The following is a 17,500-nucleotide window of genomic DNA, read 5'->3' on the forward strand; positions in this document are numbered from 1 at the left end:
GTTTTTGTTATTTTTATCCCGTCTGACATCAAAACCACTTAAAGGCCCTAGTATAACTTTTTTGTACATACAATTATTTTGCGCCATTTTTTTTTTTTGAGATTTCCATTACGCAGCGCCCAAAAGGAATTTGGGGTTACCAGCCCGGGAAAAAGTACACGTCGCTTTTTGGCAGCAGGGCCTTTAAATCAAATTGTTATTTGTAGACTGGGACGAGCTTTCTAAAAAACAAAAAAAGGGGTAGCCCTATTCTTTTTAAAAGGGTCGAATAGCTTCAACCGTGGTCCCGTACGTACGGACAAATCGTGTTGCTTCTATTGTCCTTCACACTAAAGCTGGGAAATTTCCGTTTTTCTTTTACTGGTGGATTCGAATCACTAATTAATGAAAAACCGTATCGTCTTAAATGTTTCACAAACCCCCCCTCCCTTTTTTGGAGTAAAAATCAGTTTGTGTGGGTTTTTTTTGGGGTTTTGGTGTGTGTTGTTGTGTGTGTGTGTGTGTGTGTGTGTTAATTTCGTGGGGTTTTTTTGTTGTTTTTTTTTCGGGATTGATTTTTTTTTTCCAATGGTGATTGATTTCTATAAGAACATTGCGTGTTTTAATGGTAATACCCAAATTTCAAATACCCTCGAGGTTTGGGTTTGGTGGGCACAGGGAAAGATTCGGCAGGTTTTGTTTTTTTTTTTTTTTTTTTTTTTGTTTTTTGTTTTTGGGGGGGGGGGGGGGGGGGGGGTTTTGTTGTTTTGTTTGTTTGCTTTTTTTTTTTTTTTTTTTTTTTTTTTGGGGGGGGGGGGGGGTTTATTGTTTTTTTTATTTGTTTTCTCTTGTTGGTATTTTCCTGCTTTTGTTTATTTGTGGTGTGTGTGTTGTGTGTCTTTTGGTTGTCTACTTGTTTTGCCTTTTTTTACTTTTTTTTTTCAATCTATAAATAGGGGTAGCATCTAACTATTGTTTAAATGACTGTATTCAAATTTTTAAAATATTATTTGTCATAATATATAAGCAGCCAGAAAAAAAAAAAAACCCCAAATTTTCTGTATCTGTTAAGAAGCAGTTTTTTAAAAAAAAATTTTAAAATCTTGAATTTCAGTGGTGCCATAAATAATAGTTGAATTTACCAAAATTTTGAACGATTTGGTACCTGTCCTTTAAAATTTCAAAAATTTTTTATAAGTTGTACGTCTTGAAAACTGCTTTGACAAAATGAAGATTTAATTCATGGCAAATTTCAATGCTTTAAAATTTGGCAGAAAAACGAGGAAATTTGTTAAAAGGGGATGGTTTTGGGCGGCTTTCAACCGAAAATTAATTCCAAAGCGAAAGCACAACCTCTGCATTTAAATTATCTCCATAGCGAGTAAAATTATTAAAGATTAAAAAGGAACTTCCCAAGTCCTAAATATTTTCGTACTTCATTCGTTAGCTAAACTAAAAATTTTTGGGTACCCACTTTTCCGAGAGAAGTTGAATGAAAGGGGCGGGGTTTAAAATGCAAGGGTTAAATGGGTAAATAGAATGTACAGAACAAAAAAGCCCATTTCGGTAAGAACAAAAACTTGCCATGTTTTTAAAAACTCAGAACAAGGGGAATGTTGTCGGGGGGGGTTGGGGTTTTTTGTTTTGATCGGGGGTATGGTTGTAAAGTTACGATTACGGGCCCAAAAAAAAATTTTCCTAACTTTAGTTTAAAATTAAAAAATAAAAAGACGGAATATATAATAAAGTTGATATTTTTAAAACAAGGTTACAAGAAAAATAAATCCACGATTTTTTCTTTTAATTCTGTACTCAAACACCCTTTGTATGCAAATGCTGATTCCAGTGGTAATTTGGCTTTCGGCACTCAGGGTTTTTTAATAGTGATTAAACAAACGTGTCTATTACGCGTGATACAGCCCTGCCAAGTTTTCGACTTATGTGTTATAGGGGAAAAAAAAATACCGTTTTCGAAGGGTTTTGTGTGCTTTGTGGGTTTAAACAAACACGCGGGTCTGAATCCGAATCCACTTAGGGGCCTGGTTTTAAATTGTTTGTATAATGTATTTTGCGTCATTTTTAAAAGATTTCATTACAAGAATGACCCCCAAAAGGGAAAATGGTTATCAACCTAAAAATAATTGCCGTCGATCCACTCAATTTTAAAACCATCCCCTCACACCACAAGCACTTTCAAATTATCATTACCACAGAATGTACCACCATCTTTTGCACAATAAAAAGTATCATCCACCACAATAAAATACACCACCACAGCATTATCCTCCATTACCATGGTCAATCAATCATTCCATCATAGCAAAAAAAAATATCATTCGCCCCCCACCACTCTAGGAAAAAATCATTTTAAAATATCAATAAAAACGCCAACAAAAAGCGTCCCCCATTGCCATAACTTTATCACTCTACTTTTTGTCAGTGACACCCACTACCTCATTTCACATCGAAACAGAATACTCACTGTACATTGTCCAAATACAAACGGATTTTTTATATAGCGCAATATCCGCTCGAATTAAAGGTTTTACGGGGTTCACGGGCCAACACAACACTTAACTCCAATTGCTGTTGCGATATTACTTTTTTTCCGAAAGAAAAACGCATTTAACGGCCTGGTATTTATTTTAAACCTGATGGGGTAAAGGGGGACTAACTATGCCCGAGTGGGGCTCAACCCAGGATTTTCCAATCCGATCCAAAGCGAGTGTCAAACCACAAGACCACTAGCGGCCATTTTTCTCCTTTTTTTCACTTTTTCTTTTTTCCCCCTCTGTCGGGTTGTCTCTAGCTCCTTCTTATCAGACCCTCTCTTTGTGGGTCTTCTTTTCTTCTTCTTTCCTCTTGATTAAGAGGATTTTAAAATTTTTTATGGAAGAAAATTTGGTTTAATTTATTTTTTTTTCGTGTTTTAAAAAAGTTCGGGGGCGGGGGGGTTTTTTGGGGGGGGGGGGGGGGGGGGGGGGGGGGGGGGGGGGGGGGAGGGGGGGGGGGGTGGGGGGGGTTTTTTTTTTTGTGTTTCCTTTTTTTTGTCGTCCCCTTTTTTATTTTTTTTTTTTTTCCTTTTTAAAAAAAAAAATAAAGGACAGGAATGTGAAAGGAGAGGAGTATTTGTACCATATCCCCATGAAAGGGGTTTGAGACCCACTCGACATAGAAAAAAAAAAGACAGTGATAGATAGATAGTAGAAGATAGAAAGAGAGAGGGGAGAGAGAGGGGAGAGAGAGAGAGAGAGAGAGAGAGAGAGAGAGAGAAAGGGAGGTCAGATAGATATAGAGAGAGAAAAAAGAAAAAAAGAGATAAGAAGAGGGGAGAAGAGAGGGGGGGGGGGGGAAAAGACAAAGGGAGAAAGAAGAGGGTGCAGAATAAAAAAGGAGGGGTGGTATATAAAAAGAAGGAAAAAAACGGAAATTGGAGAAAAAAGGTGGGGGGGGAAGCAAAAAAGAAAGAAAAAAAGAGGGGAGAAGAGGAAAAAGGGGAGGGGGAGAGGGAGAAGGAAAGAAGAGAGAAAGGAGAGAGGAGAGAGAAGACGACGCGACGAAATAGGGAATAGATAGAAAGGAGCGAGAGAAACCCGACAATAGGGAACTAAAGTTTAGGGGGGGGGGGGGGGGGGGGGGGGGGGGGGGGGGGGGGGGGGGGGGGGGGGGGGAATTGAAAGAGAAAGAAAGAGAGAGGAAGAAAAAAGGAGACAAGGAGAAAAAATGGACGAAGAAAAAAAAGAAAGGGGGGGGGGAGGGGAGAAAAAAATTGTATGATTTTTTATATATTTTTAATATATATATATATATAAAATTTTTAAATATATATATATATATTTTTATTATAAAGAGGAGAGAGAGGAGAGAGAAAAGGGGGAGAGGAGAAGGAGAGAGAGGAGAGAAGAGGAGAGAAGAGAGTGGGTGTGTGTAAAAAATGTATATGGGGTGAGAAAATTAGGAGGAAGGAAAGAGAAATGAGATAGTTGTAGAGTAGTTTTACACTCCCTTTTGATGGGAAAGGGCCCCCTGAGTTCGACCCTCGCTCGTGCTTATTTGGGGAGAGATTTTTTTTTGTTTGTTTTTTGCTTTGGTTTTTTCAACACAATGGGGTATAGGGGACCGTGAAAAAAAAAACAGGAAAAAAACAAAAATTAAAAATGAAATCAAAACCAAAAGTATCATAAGCTAAATTAAAAAAAACCCAAAAAAAACGGCAGAAATTTACAGAAAAAAAAAAACCCCCCTTAAAATACAAACACAACCAAAGAAGCGGTGGTAGAAAGGGAAAAGAAAAGAATCACATTCGGATGTACCCCCTGCGAACTCTAGGATTGATTCAAGGGGAGCTCCCCCCCAACCAAACCCTTGAGGAGGAGAGAGAGAGAAAGGGGGAAGAGAGAGGAAAAGAGAAAGGAGGGGAGAGAGAGAGAGAGAGAATTTAGAGAAGGAAAGGGAGAGAGAAAGAGGGGAGAGAAAAGGGGGAGAGAGAGGGGGAGAAGGAAATGGAGAGAAAGAGAAATACGGGAAAAAACAGGCGGGGGGAGCGAGGAGCGGAGAGGAGAGGAGGAGGGAGGAGAGAGAGAGAAAAGGGGAGGGGAAAAGAGGGGAAGGGAGAGAGAAAAGGGAGGGGAAAGAAAGAAAAGGTGGATAGCGAGAAAAGAGGAAAAAAAAAAAGGAAAAAATTAATGGAAAGGGAGAGAAGAAATTGAATAAAAGGGGGGGAAATACAAGAGAGAGAAAGAAGAGAAAAAGGGGAAGGGGGAAAGAAAGGGGGGAGGGAGAGAGAGGAGAGAGAGAGGGGGAGGGGAAGGAGAGGGGAGAGAAGAAGAGGGGAGGAAAATAAAATTTTTTTTTCTATCTATCTAACGTCTTTCGTTTAAACCCATAAAAAAATGAAAACGTAGGACTAAAAACCCATTTTGGAATTCCCTTAATTAATAATAACATGGGCACACAAAAAGGGGGAAGAGTGAAAAATAGGTACTTAATAAAAATGCGATTTTTTTTGGGGGCAATAACCTTGAATTTAATACATATAAAAAACGGGACAAAAATTTAAACAACAGCCCTTTTTCAATTGCCCTTTACGTATTTCCGCCACCCTTTGAAAGCATGAAGGTGGCTAGACACTTTTAAGAAAAACCCTAAAAGGGCGAATAAGCACTCCAAAAAAAAAAGCCCGGGGGCCTAAATGACCTAAAAAAAAAGGAAAAAAAAATTTAATTAGGAGATGTGACCGTATATAAGGAACAACACAAAAAAACACTTTGGCCTTTTCCTGGTAGGGCACTAAAAAGCTTTTTCCTAAAAACATTTTTTCCAATTTAAAAATGTGTTCTGATATTTGTAAAATTTTAATTTTGGTTTGTGTTTTTGTCTCTGCGAAGGCCAAGGGGGCCCAAAAAATTGTTTTTTGTTTGTTCCCTTATTTAAAGTAAATTATCCTTTTTTTTTTCTCTCCAGGAAAAAAAAAAAATTTTTACATGTGTTTTTTTTTTTTTTTTAGATAGAATTTAAAAGGTTTTAAACCCCCAATTTCCTCAATCTTTGAAAATTGCTTCAAAAGTCGTGACGTCACTTCCCTCTTAAACACTTGATATTTTTTCTTTGTAAGGTTTACCCCTTTCAAAATGGCGGACCCTTTTTAAATTTACTTCTCTGAGGCCCTAAAAGTGTTCCCAAAAAAAACATTAAAATTACCTTATGTTTTTTACTTTTTTACATTTATCGATGACTGCGAAAAAGTTCTGCCAGCATGAAGAAAAAAAGGACCCCTTTTCTTTGTTTAGAACCCCGCAGCTTGGTGGGCACGGACCTCAGCCCCGACATTGAACCTTTGGAAAGGAAATTTTTTTACGTTTGGGTAATTCTGGAAAGAGGAAAACCGCATCTAAAAATTGAGCCTTTATATAGGGCAATATCCACTAAACGTGCTCAAAGCACTTTAAAAGTGGTCCCTGGCCACCAGCAACATTTACTATGAAAGACGGGACAATAAGCGATATTACATTTTTCTTCACCCCGTCAGAGACATCACTGTTGCCATGTACTCATTTTACACCTGAGTACTGTGAATGTGAATAAAGAGCCTTCTCCAAGGACTCAACTGTGCACAGAGCGAGGCTCGAACCCAGGGCCTTATGATCCGAAAGCGAGTGTCATACCACTAGACCACATACCCGCCTCAGCTTGTTTCACCACTCATCAAGTCTATTTTTGTTTGTATTTAAAACTTTTACTTTTATAGCACTTGCAACACATTTAGGTCATATCAGCGCCTGTAAAAAAGGAAGAAATGAGATAATAAAACGTTCCAAAGTTACAATTAAAGTACCCAACAAAAAGTAAGACAAAGAGGAATTGGTTTAAATAGGGAAGAGATGTAGATTCCAAGAGCACGCTCTACTCTCGCTTACTTAGCTTGAGATCACCTAAATGTCTCATCCTAATACAAGCACAGGTGCTCGCTAAGAGGAACACACTCAAAGTTTACATATAGATATGTAAAACAATAATAATACCATGCTCAACAGAGAGATGACTTACAAGATGACAACATTTCCTAAAACTCTAACTACACAGCTGACTGTTTTCCTCCCAGCCAGGGCCAGGACAAAACCATGTAATCTCATTCCAAGATAAAGATAGAAAGCATGTTGGAAAACATATATGTAGGTGGATATGTGCGGCTATGTGGTCAAGTGGTATGGCACTCTCTTTCGGATCGGAAAGTCCAGAGTCCGAGCCTCGCTCAGTGTATAGTCGAGTCCTTGGAAAAGGCTATTTAGTCACATTCTCTCATCGTACTCAGGTGTAAAATGAGTACCTGGCCGTTAACAGCGTTATCTCTGTCCGTAAATAAATTGTAATGTCGTCATGTCTCCATCTACATGTTATGAGTTGCTGTTGGTTAGGGACCCCTTGTATAGCGCTTTGACTATTGAGGATATTTAGTGGATATTGCGTTATATTTCTATTTTCAATATATAGAAGAGACAGTAAGTGACTCCCTGCCCACTATGGTAGGAACCCATTGTCTCTTACTGCAAGTACATTTGATCATAAAAAAGAGGACATATCTCTCCCAAACTCTAAATTCTCAGATTTCTGAGTAAAACTATCACTGCACTGCACTTGCATGGCAGGTTTTTTTTTTTTGCATCGTTTGCGGCTGCAAAATATCACTGATTTGCATTACGGTTTTGAAAATTTTCGAGATGTTGCAAAGATTTAAAAAACAAAAAAAAAAAAGAATGTTTTTCTTCTTTTAAATCGATAGCCTGTGTAGAGAGTGAAGGATAATTAACCAAGAGTCGTTTCTTTGTTACTTACTAATTTTCTTCCTTTTTTGCTGCCACTGATATTACCTTAAATTAGTTGGAAGCGCCGCGAAACCCGTAAAAACAATCAAATACGTTTCACTTCCATGAACTAATTACGGGTTTTTAGGAAAATTAATCACAAATTTTTGCAATATATTTTTTCGCAAATGTTGCTGTTTTTAACTTGCAAAACGTATTTCTTTTTGCAAAAAAACCCGCCATGTTAGTTAGACTGCAACACGCATGTGTGGTGATGTGGCAAAACCCGGCGATTGTCAAAATAAAATAAATTATAATCTCATATCATTATTTCCCCTTTCAAAAGAGGCACTATTTATTCGGGACAAAATGCAGTTTGAATTTTGTAACTATTCAATTAGGGCCCGAGCTATTCACAATAATTGGACGGAAATTTAAGAGACTGTTTTCAATAAACAGTGCACAATAATTTATTCTTGCTTTAATTCTATGACAAGCACAGTCCACCAATTTTAGTTGGTTTGTATTATACAGTATTGTGTCCATAAATTACATTAAATTACATTGATATTGACATTGCATACTCAGAAAATCATGAGAATGTAGTCGGATGGGTAATAAAAAAGATGAAGTGAAAAAAACAACCAAACAAATCATGCAGAGACAAGACTTTTCACCTTAACTCCCTTGTATTTATCTAGTGACATCCGCCGGTGTTTGGCAAAGCAGCACACACACATATATATATATATAAGCACTCTTAATACTTAAAATAAAATTAAAACAAAACAAAACAAAACAAACAAACAACAAACGAACAATAAACCAAAATGAAATTTTTAATAAATAAGAAATTTATTCCACACAAGAGGAACACTTGCAAGAACACATGAAAAACAAAAAACCAAAAAAAAAAAAAACCCAAAAAAAAAACAAAACCACCAAACACCACACACAAGGGTAACAATGATCTGTTAAAAAACAACACTCGAGATAAAACAAAAGACACAATTTATATATTTAAAAATCTTTAAAAAATTGTCCAAATGATCAGTTGACATGATGACATACGATGTCGATCCTTTTCAGCTATATTATCTGTCGGTGCTGGCAAGTATCCCTCAAACTCAAAAACCTGGAAATAGAAAAAAAATATATAGAAAGTCAAATTCAGTCTTTCAGTTTTCAGCACTGAGGCTATAGATAGTATGCAGATGACGTCACTCAGGCCTTTGTTATTGTTTTTGCCATCCGCGTTTGTGAGTTGTTCTCACTAAACTGTATTAACCAGACTATAAAAGTTCATGGTTACACAGAGTTTGTGTGTTGGTCCGTTATACTTCCGGATGGCAATGTTGTGAACTCCTTGGCCAAGCGCAAACTATCTATATTTGGATTTCCAACCACAAAATGGCCGACACCTGATCGAAGCAGCATGAGACTGAGATTGACAAGCTGAGACAAAGCGACATTCGAATTCGGCGCAAAATCTCAATAGGATTCAATAGTCGTAACGTCACTTCCTTCCTAATGACGCATGGTAACTTAGCAACACTGGCTCTAAACTATCGGAACAATGGCGGATGCCCGTATGAAATACTTCTCCGGCGACCATAAAGGATATCCAGAGGAAAAAAACCCCATAAATTTGATCATGTTTTGACTTTTACACATTCTGATCACAAGGCACATGAAAAGTTCTAGCCAGCATGAAAAATAAAAAGTAATGATTTTCTTTGTTTAGAACCAAGATGGACGCCGTTGCCAGGCGGTGTAACATCAGACTATTGAATCGTATTAGGAGGGCAATTGAATGTTCTGATGAAAGTAATGATACCATTGGTTCAATTTTTAGTACTTTTGTAGAAAGTAGGATTGTATTACAACATAGTTTTGGTCTTTCAATACCGGCTGCACTGTGTAGTCATTGGCCAGTAGAACAGGCTCTGCTCTGGACGCACAGTGCGGACAATGGCGCTGAGAGAGTTAATGTATACAAAATGAACTTACTTACTTGCAGAGTGAGACAGGAGGAAAAGAAAATGACAAGGACAACAAATATAACTACAGTACAACCTCTCTAACATGACAATCGTTAAAGCTACATTCCCATTCGCCCCCCCCCCCCCCCCCCCCCCCCCCCCCCCAAAAAAAAAAAAAAAAAAAAAAAAATTAAAAAATTATTAGTACAATGTAATAAAAAAACAAACAAACTCTATAGCCACATGCAATAAAAAAAATAAAACAAACCCTGAATAGTGACACAATGAAATTACTGGTCCGACGAAACAGCTAGCTGTTCTGACAATGAAGTTTGTTCTCATGGCCAATGATAAAGCTTAATTTTCGGTCAATGATATCCCATACTTGTACGTGTAGCATATGAAAAACGCTTACTCTTTGACCAATGAAATCCCATACTTGTACAATGCATAGCATATGAAAAACGCTTACTCTTTGACCAATGATATCCCATACTTGTACAATGCATAGCATATGAAAAACGCTTACTCTTTGACCAATGATATCCCATACTTGTACAATGCATAGCATATGAAAAACGCTTACTCTTTGACCAATGATATCCCATACTTGTACAATGCATAGCATATGAAAAACGCGTACTCTTTGACCAATGAAATCCCATACTTGTATGACGCGTAGCCCTTATTTGTACGACACATTGCACATGGAAAACGCTTACTCTTTGACCAACGATATTCCGTACTCAAACTACATACATTAACCACCGACAACAATTCGGTTTTCAACAAATGAATGCTCTTGACATGCTGCACAATGGACTGATGGTGTGTGTGAGAGCGTCTCGTCCAGACTTAAGGTGGAGTCAGACTGTGATCAACGACTTCTCCACAAAACACTGACATGAAAGTCACCGCTGAGTGTTAATTGTGCGGCTATGTGGTCTTGTGGTACGACACTAGCTTTCGGACCAGAAGGTCCTGGGTTCGAACATCGCTCGGTGCATAGCTTCCGATCCGAAATCGAGTGCCATACCCAGACTTGCCAACCCTTCACATTCCGAAGTGGAATCAGGACGCCTGAAAATAAGAATTTGAGACAAAATATGGGAACTTCACCTGTTTCACCCCCCACCCCCCCTTCTTTGCTCTTTTTTATTCTTACCTTTAGCATCAGTTTTATAAGTCGGAATCTTAAAGACAATGGAAGACTAGTATAAAAAGGAAGAGTGAAAATAGGAATGATTCCCCCAAAAGCGGAAGGTATGCACACCACAAGACCACATAGCCGCACAAATTAGGGTCATATGCCTTCATTAACATACAAACCATGCTATAAAAAGGAAACATTATTGAAGAACTAATAAAACACATGGATACACCACTTGCAACCAGACTGTTTTCACTACCCTGTGTAAACTACCAACTTATCCAAAATCACCACCGGTATTGTGTCACTTCTTCAGTGGCACCAGTCTGTCTAGACTGCCTTCATAAATGATTGGTTTTCTTTTTTTTTTTTTAAAGGGTTTAGTAGTCCACTCTGGATAATTGTAACTTTCGGTTAATCACAACATTTCCCAAGAAACGGAATGAATTCTATATAAAAGTCACTGGTTAATCGCAACAAATTTTTGACCTAAAAAAGTGGCAATTTAAAAAAAAAACAACAAATAAACAAAACCTCATGATTTAATTTTGTAATTGGTGAATTCATGACAGATTGAAGAATGGAGAGTGGGAGGGGTTTATGCTACAGTAGTGTGTCACCATCCTATTAGAGACAAAAGAGGGCCGGGGTTTGCTGTATGGTTCTATGAGGTCATCAGTGACCATTACATGAGAGGCGAGGGCGATGGGCATAGTCTTGACAACAGGTAGAAAATGACAGTTGTAAAGAGAGACTGAGGGATATCATCTTTTGGTTTGGGATTGACAACTGATTCATTGTGATCGATGGTTTTGGTGAGAGCTTATTGTCTCTCATCACGGCTAATCTCTTCATTCTTACAAATGAGGAGAACAAAAGAGTGAAAGTTAATCCAACCTGAATAAGAAGTCGGTTTGCATCAAAGTTGCTTTTGCTTGCCAAAATCTATACCAGCATGTTTTTGTTTTTTTTCAATCAAATTGCTCGGTCTGTGTGGCTAGAACAATGTTTGTAACAACTTGTTTGAGTTCACCTTATATTATGTGTAAAATGTTGCAAAAGTGAACAGGAAACTCAACTTTGGTTAAAATCGCAACATTTTTGCTGATCCCAAGGTGTTGCGATTATCAGGAGTTGACTGTAAAAAGTTCTAGATTTACAATTAAAGCAACCAACAAAAGGTGAGACAAAGGGGAATTTGTTCAAACAGGAAACAGATGTAAATTCCAAGTGCACACTATCAGTGTACTTAGTTTGAGATCACCTAAAAGTCTCACCCAGAGTATAAATCGTTGATTTTTCCAAGTCCCGCTAGTTCAGTCGGCAGAGCACTCGCTTCAAACGCAAAAGGAACCAAGATCGATCCCGGGTGCACTCGAGAATTTTTTTTTTTTTATTTTGGTCCACCAAGCAGAGAATGGGTAGCTGTAGCTGAGTCTGTTAGATGTGGCAGAAAGTACATTGCGGTAGACAAGCGTCCTATCCTTAGGATAGCAAGCTATTGCTACAGTCTGGAAAACCGGGATAATCTCTGGCTCCTCCACGGGCCCAGTAGCCCTGAAGGATCACATTGCAACTACAACTACGATATTTACCCAGACCTGCCAACCCTTCACATTCTAAAACATGGAATCATACCATCAAAAAATATAATGTAACTGTTGCTGCTCGAAGAAATAAATAACAATGTGATATTGAATGTATAAGCTTCAATTAAATATACGAAAACAGATAGAATGGACGTTTCGGATTTCCCATTTATCAATAAACAGGATGAATGAGATAATAGAGCTGAAGGAGATGATGTGGTAGTGGCGTTGTTAAGGTCTTAACAACGCCACTACCACATCATCTCCTTCAGCTGTAGTGTTTCATCCTGTTTGTTGATAAAAGGGAAACCCGAAACGTCCATTCTATCTGTTTTCGTATATTAAATAGAAGCTTATACATTCAATATCACATTGTTATTTACATTTTTTATTTGAAAATTGAAATTTATTTGAAGACGATGGAGGTGGATTGGGCACACGCTTAGAAAGAATGACTCAACTATAACAAAGAAAGTATTGGACTGGAACCCTCTAGACAGAAGATCAAGGGGAAGGCCATGAGGAACATGGAGAAGAATGAAAGAAGCTGATATACAGAGAAGTGGTAAGACCTGGAATGAGATAAAGTTAGCTCAGGATAGAGAAGGATGGAAACTGTTTGTCTGTGGCCTATACCCTGACCCAGGGTGAAAAAGGCAATGATGATGATTTACATTTAAAAAAAAAAAAAGGAATGTGAGACAAAAAATAGGAATTTCTTATTGATGGATAATTATTAGTATAAAAAAAAAAAAAAAAAAAAAAAAAAAAAAAAAAATGATCACCAAACACACAAAAACGTTATTCTGGCACAACTTACATCACTGTACACATACAGATGTGTTAGGTAGTGGAATGGACAAAGGGTCATGAAGTGCAATTAATTTTCCTACATAGCTCCCATTATTATAAAAAAAAAAAAAAACAAACCTCTTTTTACTCCCCCCCCCCTCTCTTTTTAAAAAAAAAAAAATGTATTTTCTCTCCTCTTCTCACCAATTATCCTCATTTTTGAAAATCGGAATTTTAAGAGACAACGGCAGATTAGCGGACAGGAAGAGTGTAAATTAAATAGGAATGATTCCGCTGCCAAAAGTGGAGGGGTTGGCTGGCAGGTATACTTTAACCCCCCCCCCCCCCCCCCCCATAAAAAAAAAAACAAAAAAAAAACAAAACAAAAACAATAAAATAAACCCCAAAAAACAATTTAAAAAAAAAACCGGAACTTTTACAATTGTTCAAGAATTGTTCAAGTCAACAGTTCTGCACATACCATATTCTCAAAATGCAGTTATCCATCCCATCTCGCATTCACAAAATGTCCTCACAGGCCCACCCTCACTACTCCTGGGCCTGGAGCAGCAGCTGCCTGCGGACAATGAGGAAAGGGGCGGACAAACCACTGCTGAAGAACAGGATGAAGTAGGCCGTCAACTTGTGTTTGTTGTGGATGCTAAATGGAAGATTCTGGAAATAAAAAAAAAAAAAAAAAAGAATAAAAAAAAAAAAGAAAAAGAAATACAAGATTAAGATAAAAAAAAAAAAAAAACAAATATGAACATTACAAACTGCATCAACTTTCAAAGTGAGCTTTTATATAGCATAATATCCACTAAAAGTGCTCAAAGCACTTTACAAGGGGTCCCTGGTCAACTCAACAGCAACATTTAACATTTAGGACGGGACATGATGCCTGTTAGGCGATGTCACAATTTTTTTCGGACAGAGACAACACTGTTAACGGCCATTTTACACCTGACTATACAATATAACCCATTAAAGGCAAGATTCAAGGTTACCATGTCCGTAGAACCCGAGGCTAGGTGCCCGGTTAGTTACGAAAATAATGATACCAAAATATCTGCCATATTCCTCTTTATCACAAAAGTTATGCTATGCATCTTTAATTGAACCTCCCTAAAACTTTTAGTAAAAGCGAACGGCAATTTCCAGTCATAACTTTCAACAACAATACTAAAAAAAAGTGGCGGAACCAGGATTCGAACCCACAACATCGATTCTGGTAAAACTTCCAGGGCAGACGACTAAACCATTAGGCCATGACACCCACCTCGAAGTCGACGCATATTGTGTATATATGTAGTAACAACTGATTTAATGTTAATTAATAAGAGAGGTGAACCTTTGGCCTACCAACCTCCGCTGAACGTCCAACTCGCATCGAGCATGCATTCACGTAAAATATAAATATTTTTTTAAAAAACCTACCTCTGTTTCAAAAACTAGCATCTTTCAACTTTCTAAGAAACATTTTGATTTTTCAGAACTTTAGTTAGTTAAAAAATACCGGCCAATCTGACCCGTTGAGTCGAATGAAAACGAAATTTTGTTGTTTACACGGTTCAAAGGAAATGCCGTAAATAAGCTTTCATGGACTTCCTGTGTTGTTTTTACAGTGTCACGTGACCGTTTTGGGAAATATGTCATCTGCTACAAATAATTAGACTGGTGGGGGGTAGATATTTTCGTTGGAGCAGAAAAAAGTGAGTATTATTTCTTGTACTTGTAGAGAGGCCTAGGGTCCAACAGCAGTCAAGTTGATTGAATGAAAGAAAAAAGGCCTTTTTTATCCGCCGCCACCACCACCGTGAGAGTGGGGGGGGGGGGGCGTTGCATGAAGACGAAAGGGAGACGTGTCGCTTGGTGACGTAGAGCATGTCAACGATGCTGGCAGGTGTTCTTAATCCCTTAAGAGCGAAGCAAATTTTTGCTTTCAGATAATAGTTTGCTTTTATCTTTATTATTGTTGACGGAGAATACAGCGTTTCCACCAAGAGAGCAGTCAGACCATCGCAATTGTCTATAATCGTTTTGCCGTTACTTGTCTTTTGATGAAAGAAGATTTGGTGTTAGGTCAAAGATCGAATTTCGCCGCTAAAGGTTGCATTGCTACTGGGTTTGCTCTCCCCCCCCCCATTTGTTTACTTCTTCTTTTTTCAACTTAGTATTGTTGATTGCTATTTCCTTTTTTATGATTAGCAAGTGCCGTAGGAGTCTCACAGGATGCAGGAGTACTGCAATTAACCCTTTGCCAGTGACTCTGATTTTTTTTTGTTTTCAAATAATAGTCTTCATTTATATTATTTTTTAACGCAGAAAAAAAAAACACGTATCCACCATAAGAGCAGTAAGAATATTGATAAAAAGCGCTTTGAGCACGTTGGGTGGATATTGCCCTATATAAAAGCTCAAGTTTTTAAATTGTAATTTGTTGTCTTTTGATGAAAACGGTAAGATTTTATTTTTGGTCCTAGTAAGATTGATATTCGCCTTTAAAAAGGTTAAGTTGTTTTGTTTTTTCAGTTCTTTTTCTTTTGTTTTTCAAATGCGGATACGCTGCTTCTTCCTTTTTTTTCCTCAACTGGCAAGCAATCGCTGTACTTACCCGCATGGCTTGCACACACAAAAGGATACATCTAGGTCACAAAACCTTACATCCAGGTCACAAAATCAGACAACTAGATCACACATCAAGACATCTGTTTCGTTTGTTCCAAGATAGCAAAACAAACCAGACGTCTTGGAGTTCGAAAGAGCTTTCCATAAAATATTTGGTATTTGCAAGACCCCCAGAAACCAATTCCCGATACAGCTCTTGTGCACGGTTACTTATGACCTTGATTTCTTTCGTACCCACCCCCCAAAATCCCACTTATTGTGTGTTATACGCAGAACATAATAAATAGTTGCCTGATGACGTAGATCAAAGGATTGTTACAGCAGTGTTCACGGAGCGTACTTCGTGAAATTTTAACCTTTCACAGTGACACTGATTTTTTTCTTCAGATTGCTTATGCAGAATAAATCGTTGCCACCAAGAGAGCAGTAGTAAGAGTATATTTCGACTCGGGCTTCAATTAAACTATAAATCGCAAAGCTTGTCTTTTAATGATAACTAAGATCTGGAGTTTGGGGAGTGTAAGATCGAATCTCGCCATTAATGGTTAAAATTGTTTTGATTTTTTAAAAAATAACTCACACACACACGCACGAGCGCGCGCGGTCACGACAGCGAGGACCATCTATTGCTTGTGTTGCAACGGTAAACCAGTTTACGTGTACGTAGATCCTGAGGCTAGATGCCCTGTTACCGTGTACATAGGCACTCCCAAAAAAAAAAAGAAAGAGACACACACACAGTCTCGCATCCGCTACGAACTAATTTTGCGCACCAATTTTTACTGCACTAATGCACCAAATTGCATACCTATCTAGGGACACTTTTTTCCGTATCTTTTTCTCAATAAACTTTTAAAAAAACCTTTGTTTTTTTTTTGGTGCGGGACCAGACGTAACAGACGTAAACTCACACGATTTCGCGAGGAATGAATCATGAAAAAATTAGGATATAATTTCAAACACAACTTTTGAAATTCATCAAGGATTGTCTAGTACCGAATATTTTTTGATAGAAAACAAATGCATCTTCAAATCTAAACTGCTTTTGACGGTAAGGGGTAAGTTTTTTATATATTTTTCTGTCCAAACGAATGATTGGTCCTGGTAAGGAAGCTAAGTATTGACGCAGCTCTCTATATGTTTTTTATATAGATATTTTATTAACTTTCCAAATTTCTATGTGCATTTGGAAACATTCCATATTCTGGAATGTGGATAATTGTTGATAAGAGCAGGGTTTCAAATATATGTCTGGGCATTCGTTATCCCCAGACAGGTGTCTGCGGACTGGGGATAACCGCAGCGAAAAATGTCTAATCAAAATTCAAACTGTTTTGTAATCTGTGTTGCCAGCTCTTTCAAATGACATTGGTTTCAAGTGCGTTACATTTATAATTTCTATTAAACTCTCTAGATTAACAAATGTTCGTTATTCCCAGACAGGTGTTTTTTGCGCTGTGATTATCCCCAGACAGGTTTCTGGGGATAATAAAAATTTGTTATCCCCAGACACCTGTCTGGGGATAACGAATTTTCATTATCCCCAGACGCATATTTGAAACTCCGCTCTTTTAAACAATTATCCACATTCCAGAATATGGAATTTTCCAGATGCACATAGAAATAAGGAAAGTTAATAAAATATTTATAAAAACATAAAATTAACCAACATTAAAACCAGTTGTTACTACATATACACAATATGCGTCGACTTCAAAGTGGGTGTCATGGCCGAATGGTTTAGTCGTCTGCCCTGGAAGTTTGAGCATAATCGACGTTGTGGGTTCGAATCCTGGTAACGTCACTTTTTTTTCTTTTTTTTTTTTAAATTCCGTCTTCTTTTTTCAGAACGTTGAAAGGGATAAATGTCCCATCCATCCTCCCCCCACCTCTTTTTTTTTTATTAAACTCTCTCTCTCTCTCTCTTGGTTTTTTCTAGTTTCTAGCAAATATATTCGTCCCCACTCCGATCTCAAATAGTGTCTAAAAAGAATAAATAATTAAAAAGCAAACAAACAGAAATATTCAGAGAGCGACCAAATGGTCAGATAGAGGAGAAAAAAAAACAATAATTGTTTT

General features: G+C 37.7%; 1 protein-coding gene across 1 annotated transcript in view; it reads right to left on the minus strand.

Moving 5' to 3' along the window:
* Positions 1-8,111: 8,111 nt before the first annotated feature.
* Positions 8,112-17,500, minus strand: part of LOC144960630 (cytochrome c oxidase subunit 7C, mitochondrial-like) — an 11,099-nt gene continuing 1,710 nt past the window's right edge. Inside the window, exons 2-3 of the mRNA XM_078893867.1 lie at positions 13,275-13,468; positions 8,112-8,415 (exon numbers count right to left, since the gene is read on the minus strand). Of these exons, the coding sequence (XP_078749993.1) occupies positions 13,343-13,468 (126 nt within the window). The 3' untranslated portion in view covers positions 8,112-8,415; positions 13,275-13,342. The remainder of the gene's footprint in view (positions 8,416-13,274; positions 13,469-17,500) is intronic.

The sequence above is a fragment of the Berghia stephanieae genome, chromosome 15 (assembly GCF_034508935.2).
Source record: "Berghia stephanieae isolate SIO BIC M18660-M18661 chromosome 15, UCSD_Bste_1.3, whole genome shotgun sequence".
Classification (NCBI taxonomy): domain Eukaryota; kingdom Metazoa; phylum Mollusca; class Gastropoda; order Nudibranchia; family Aeolidiidae; genus Berghia; species Berghia stephanieae.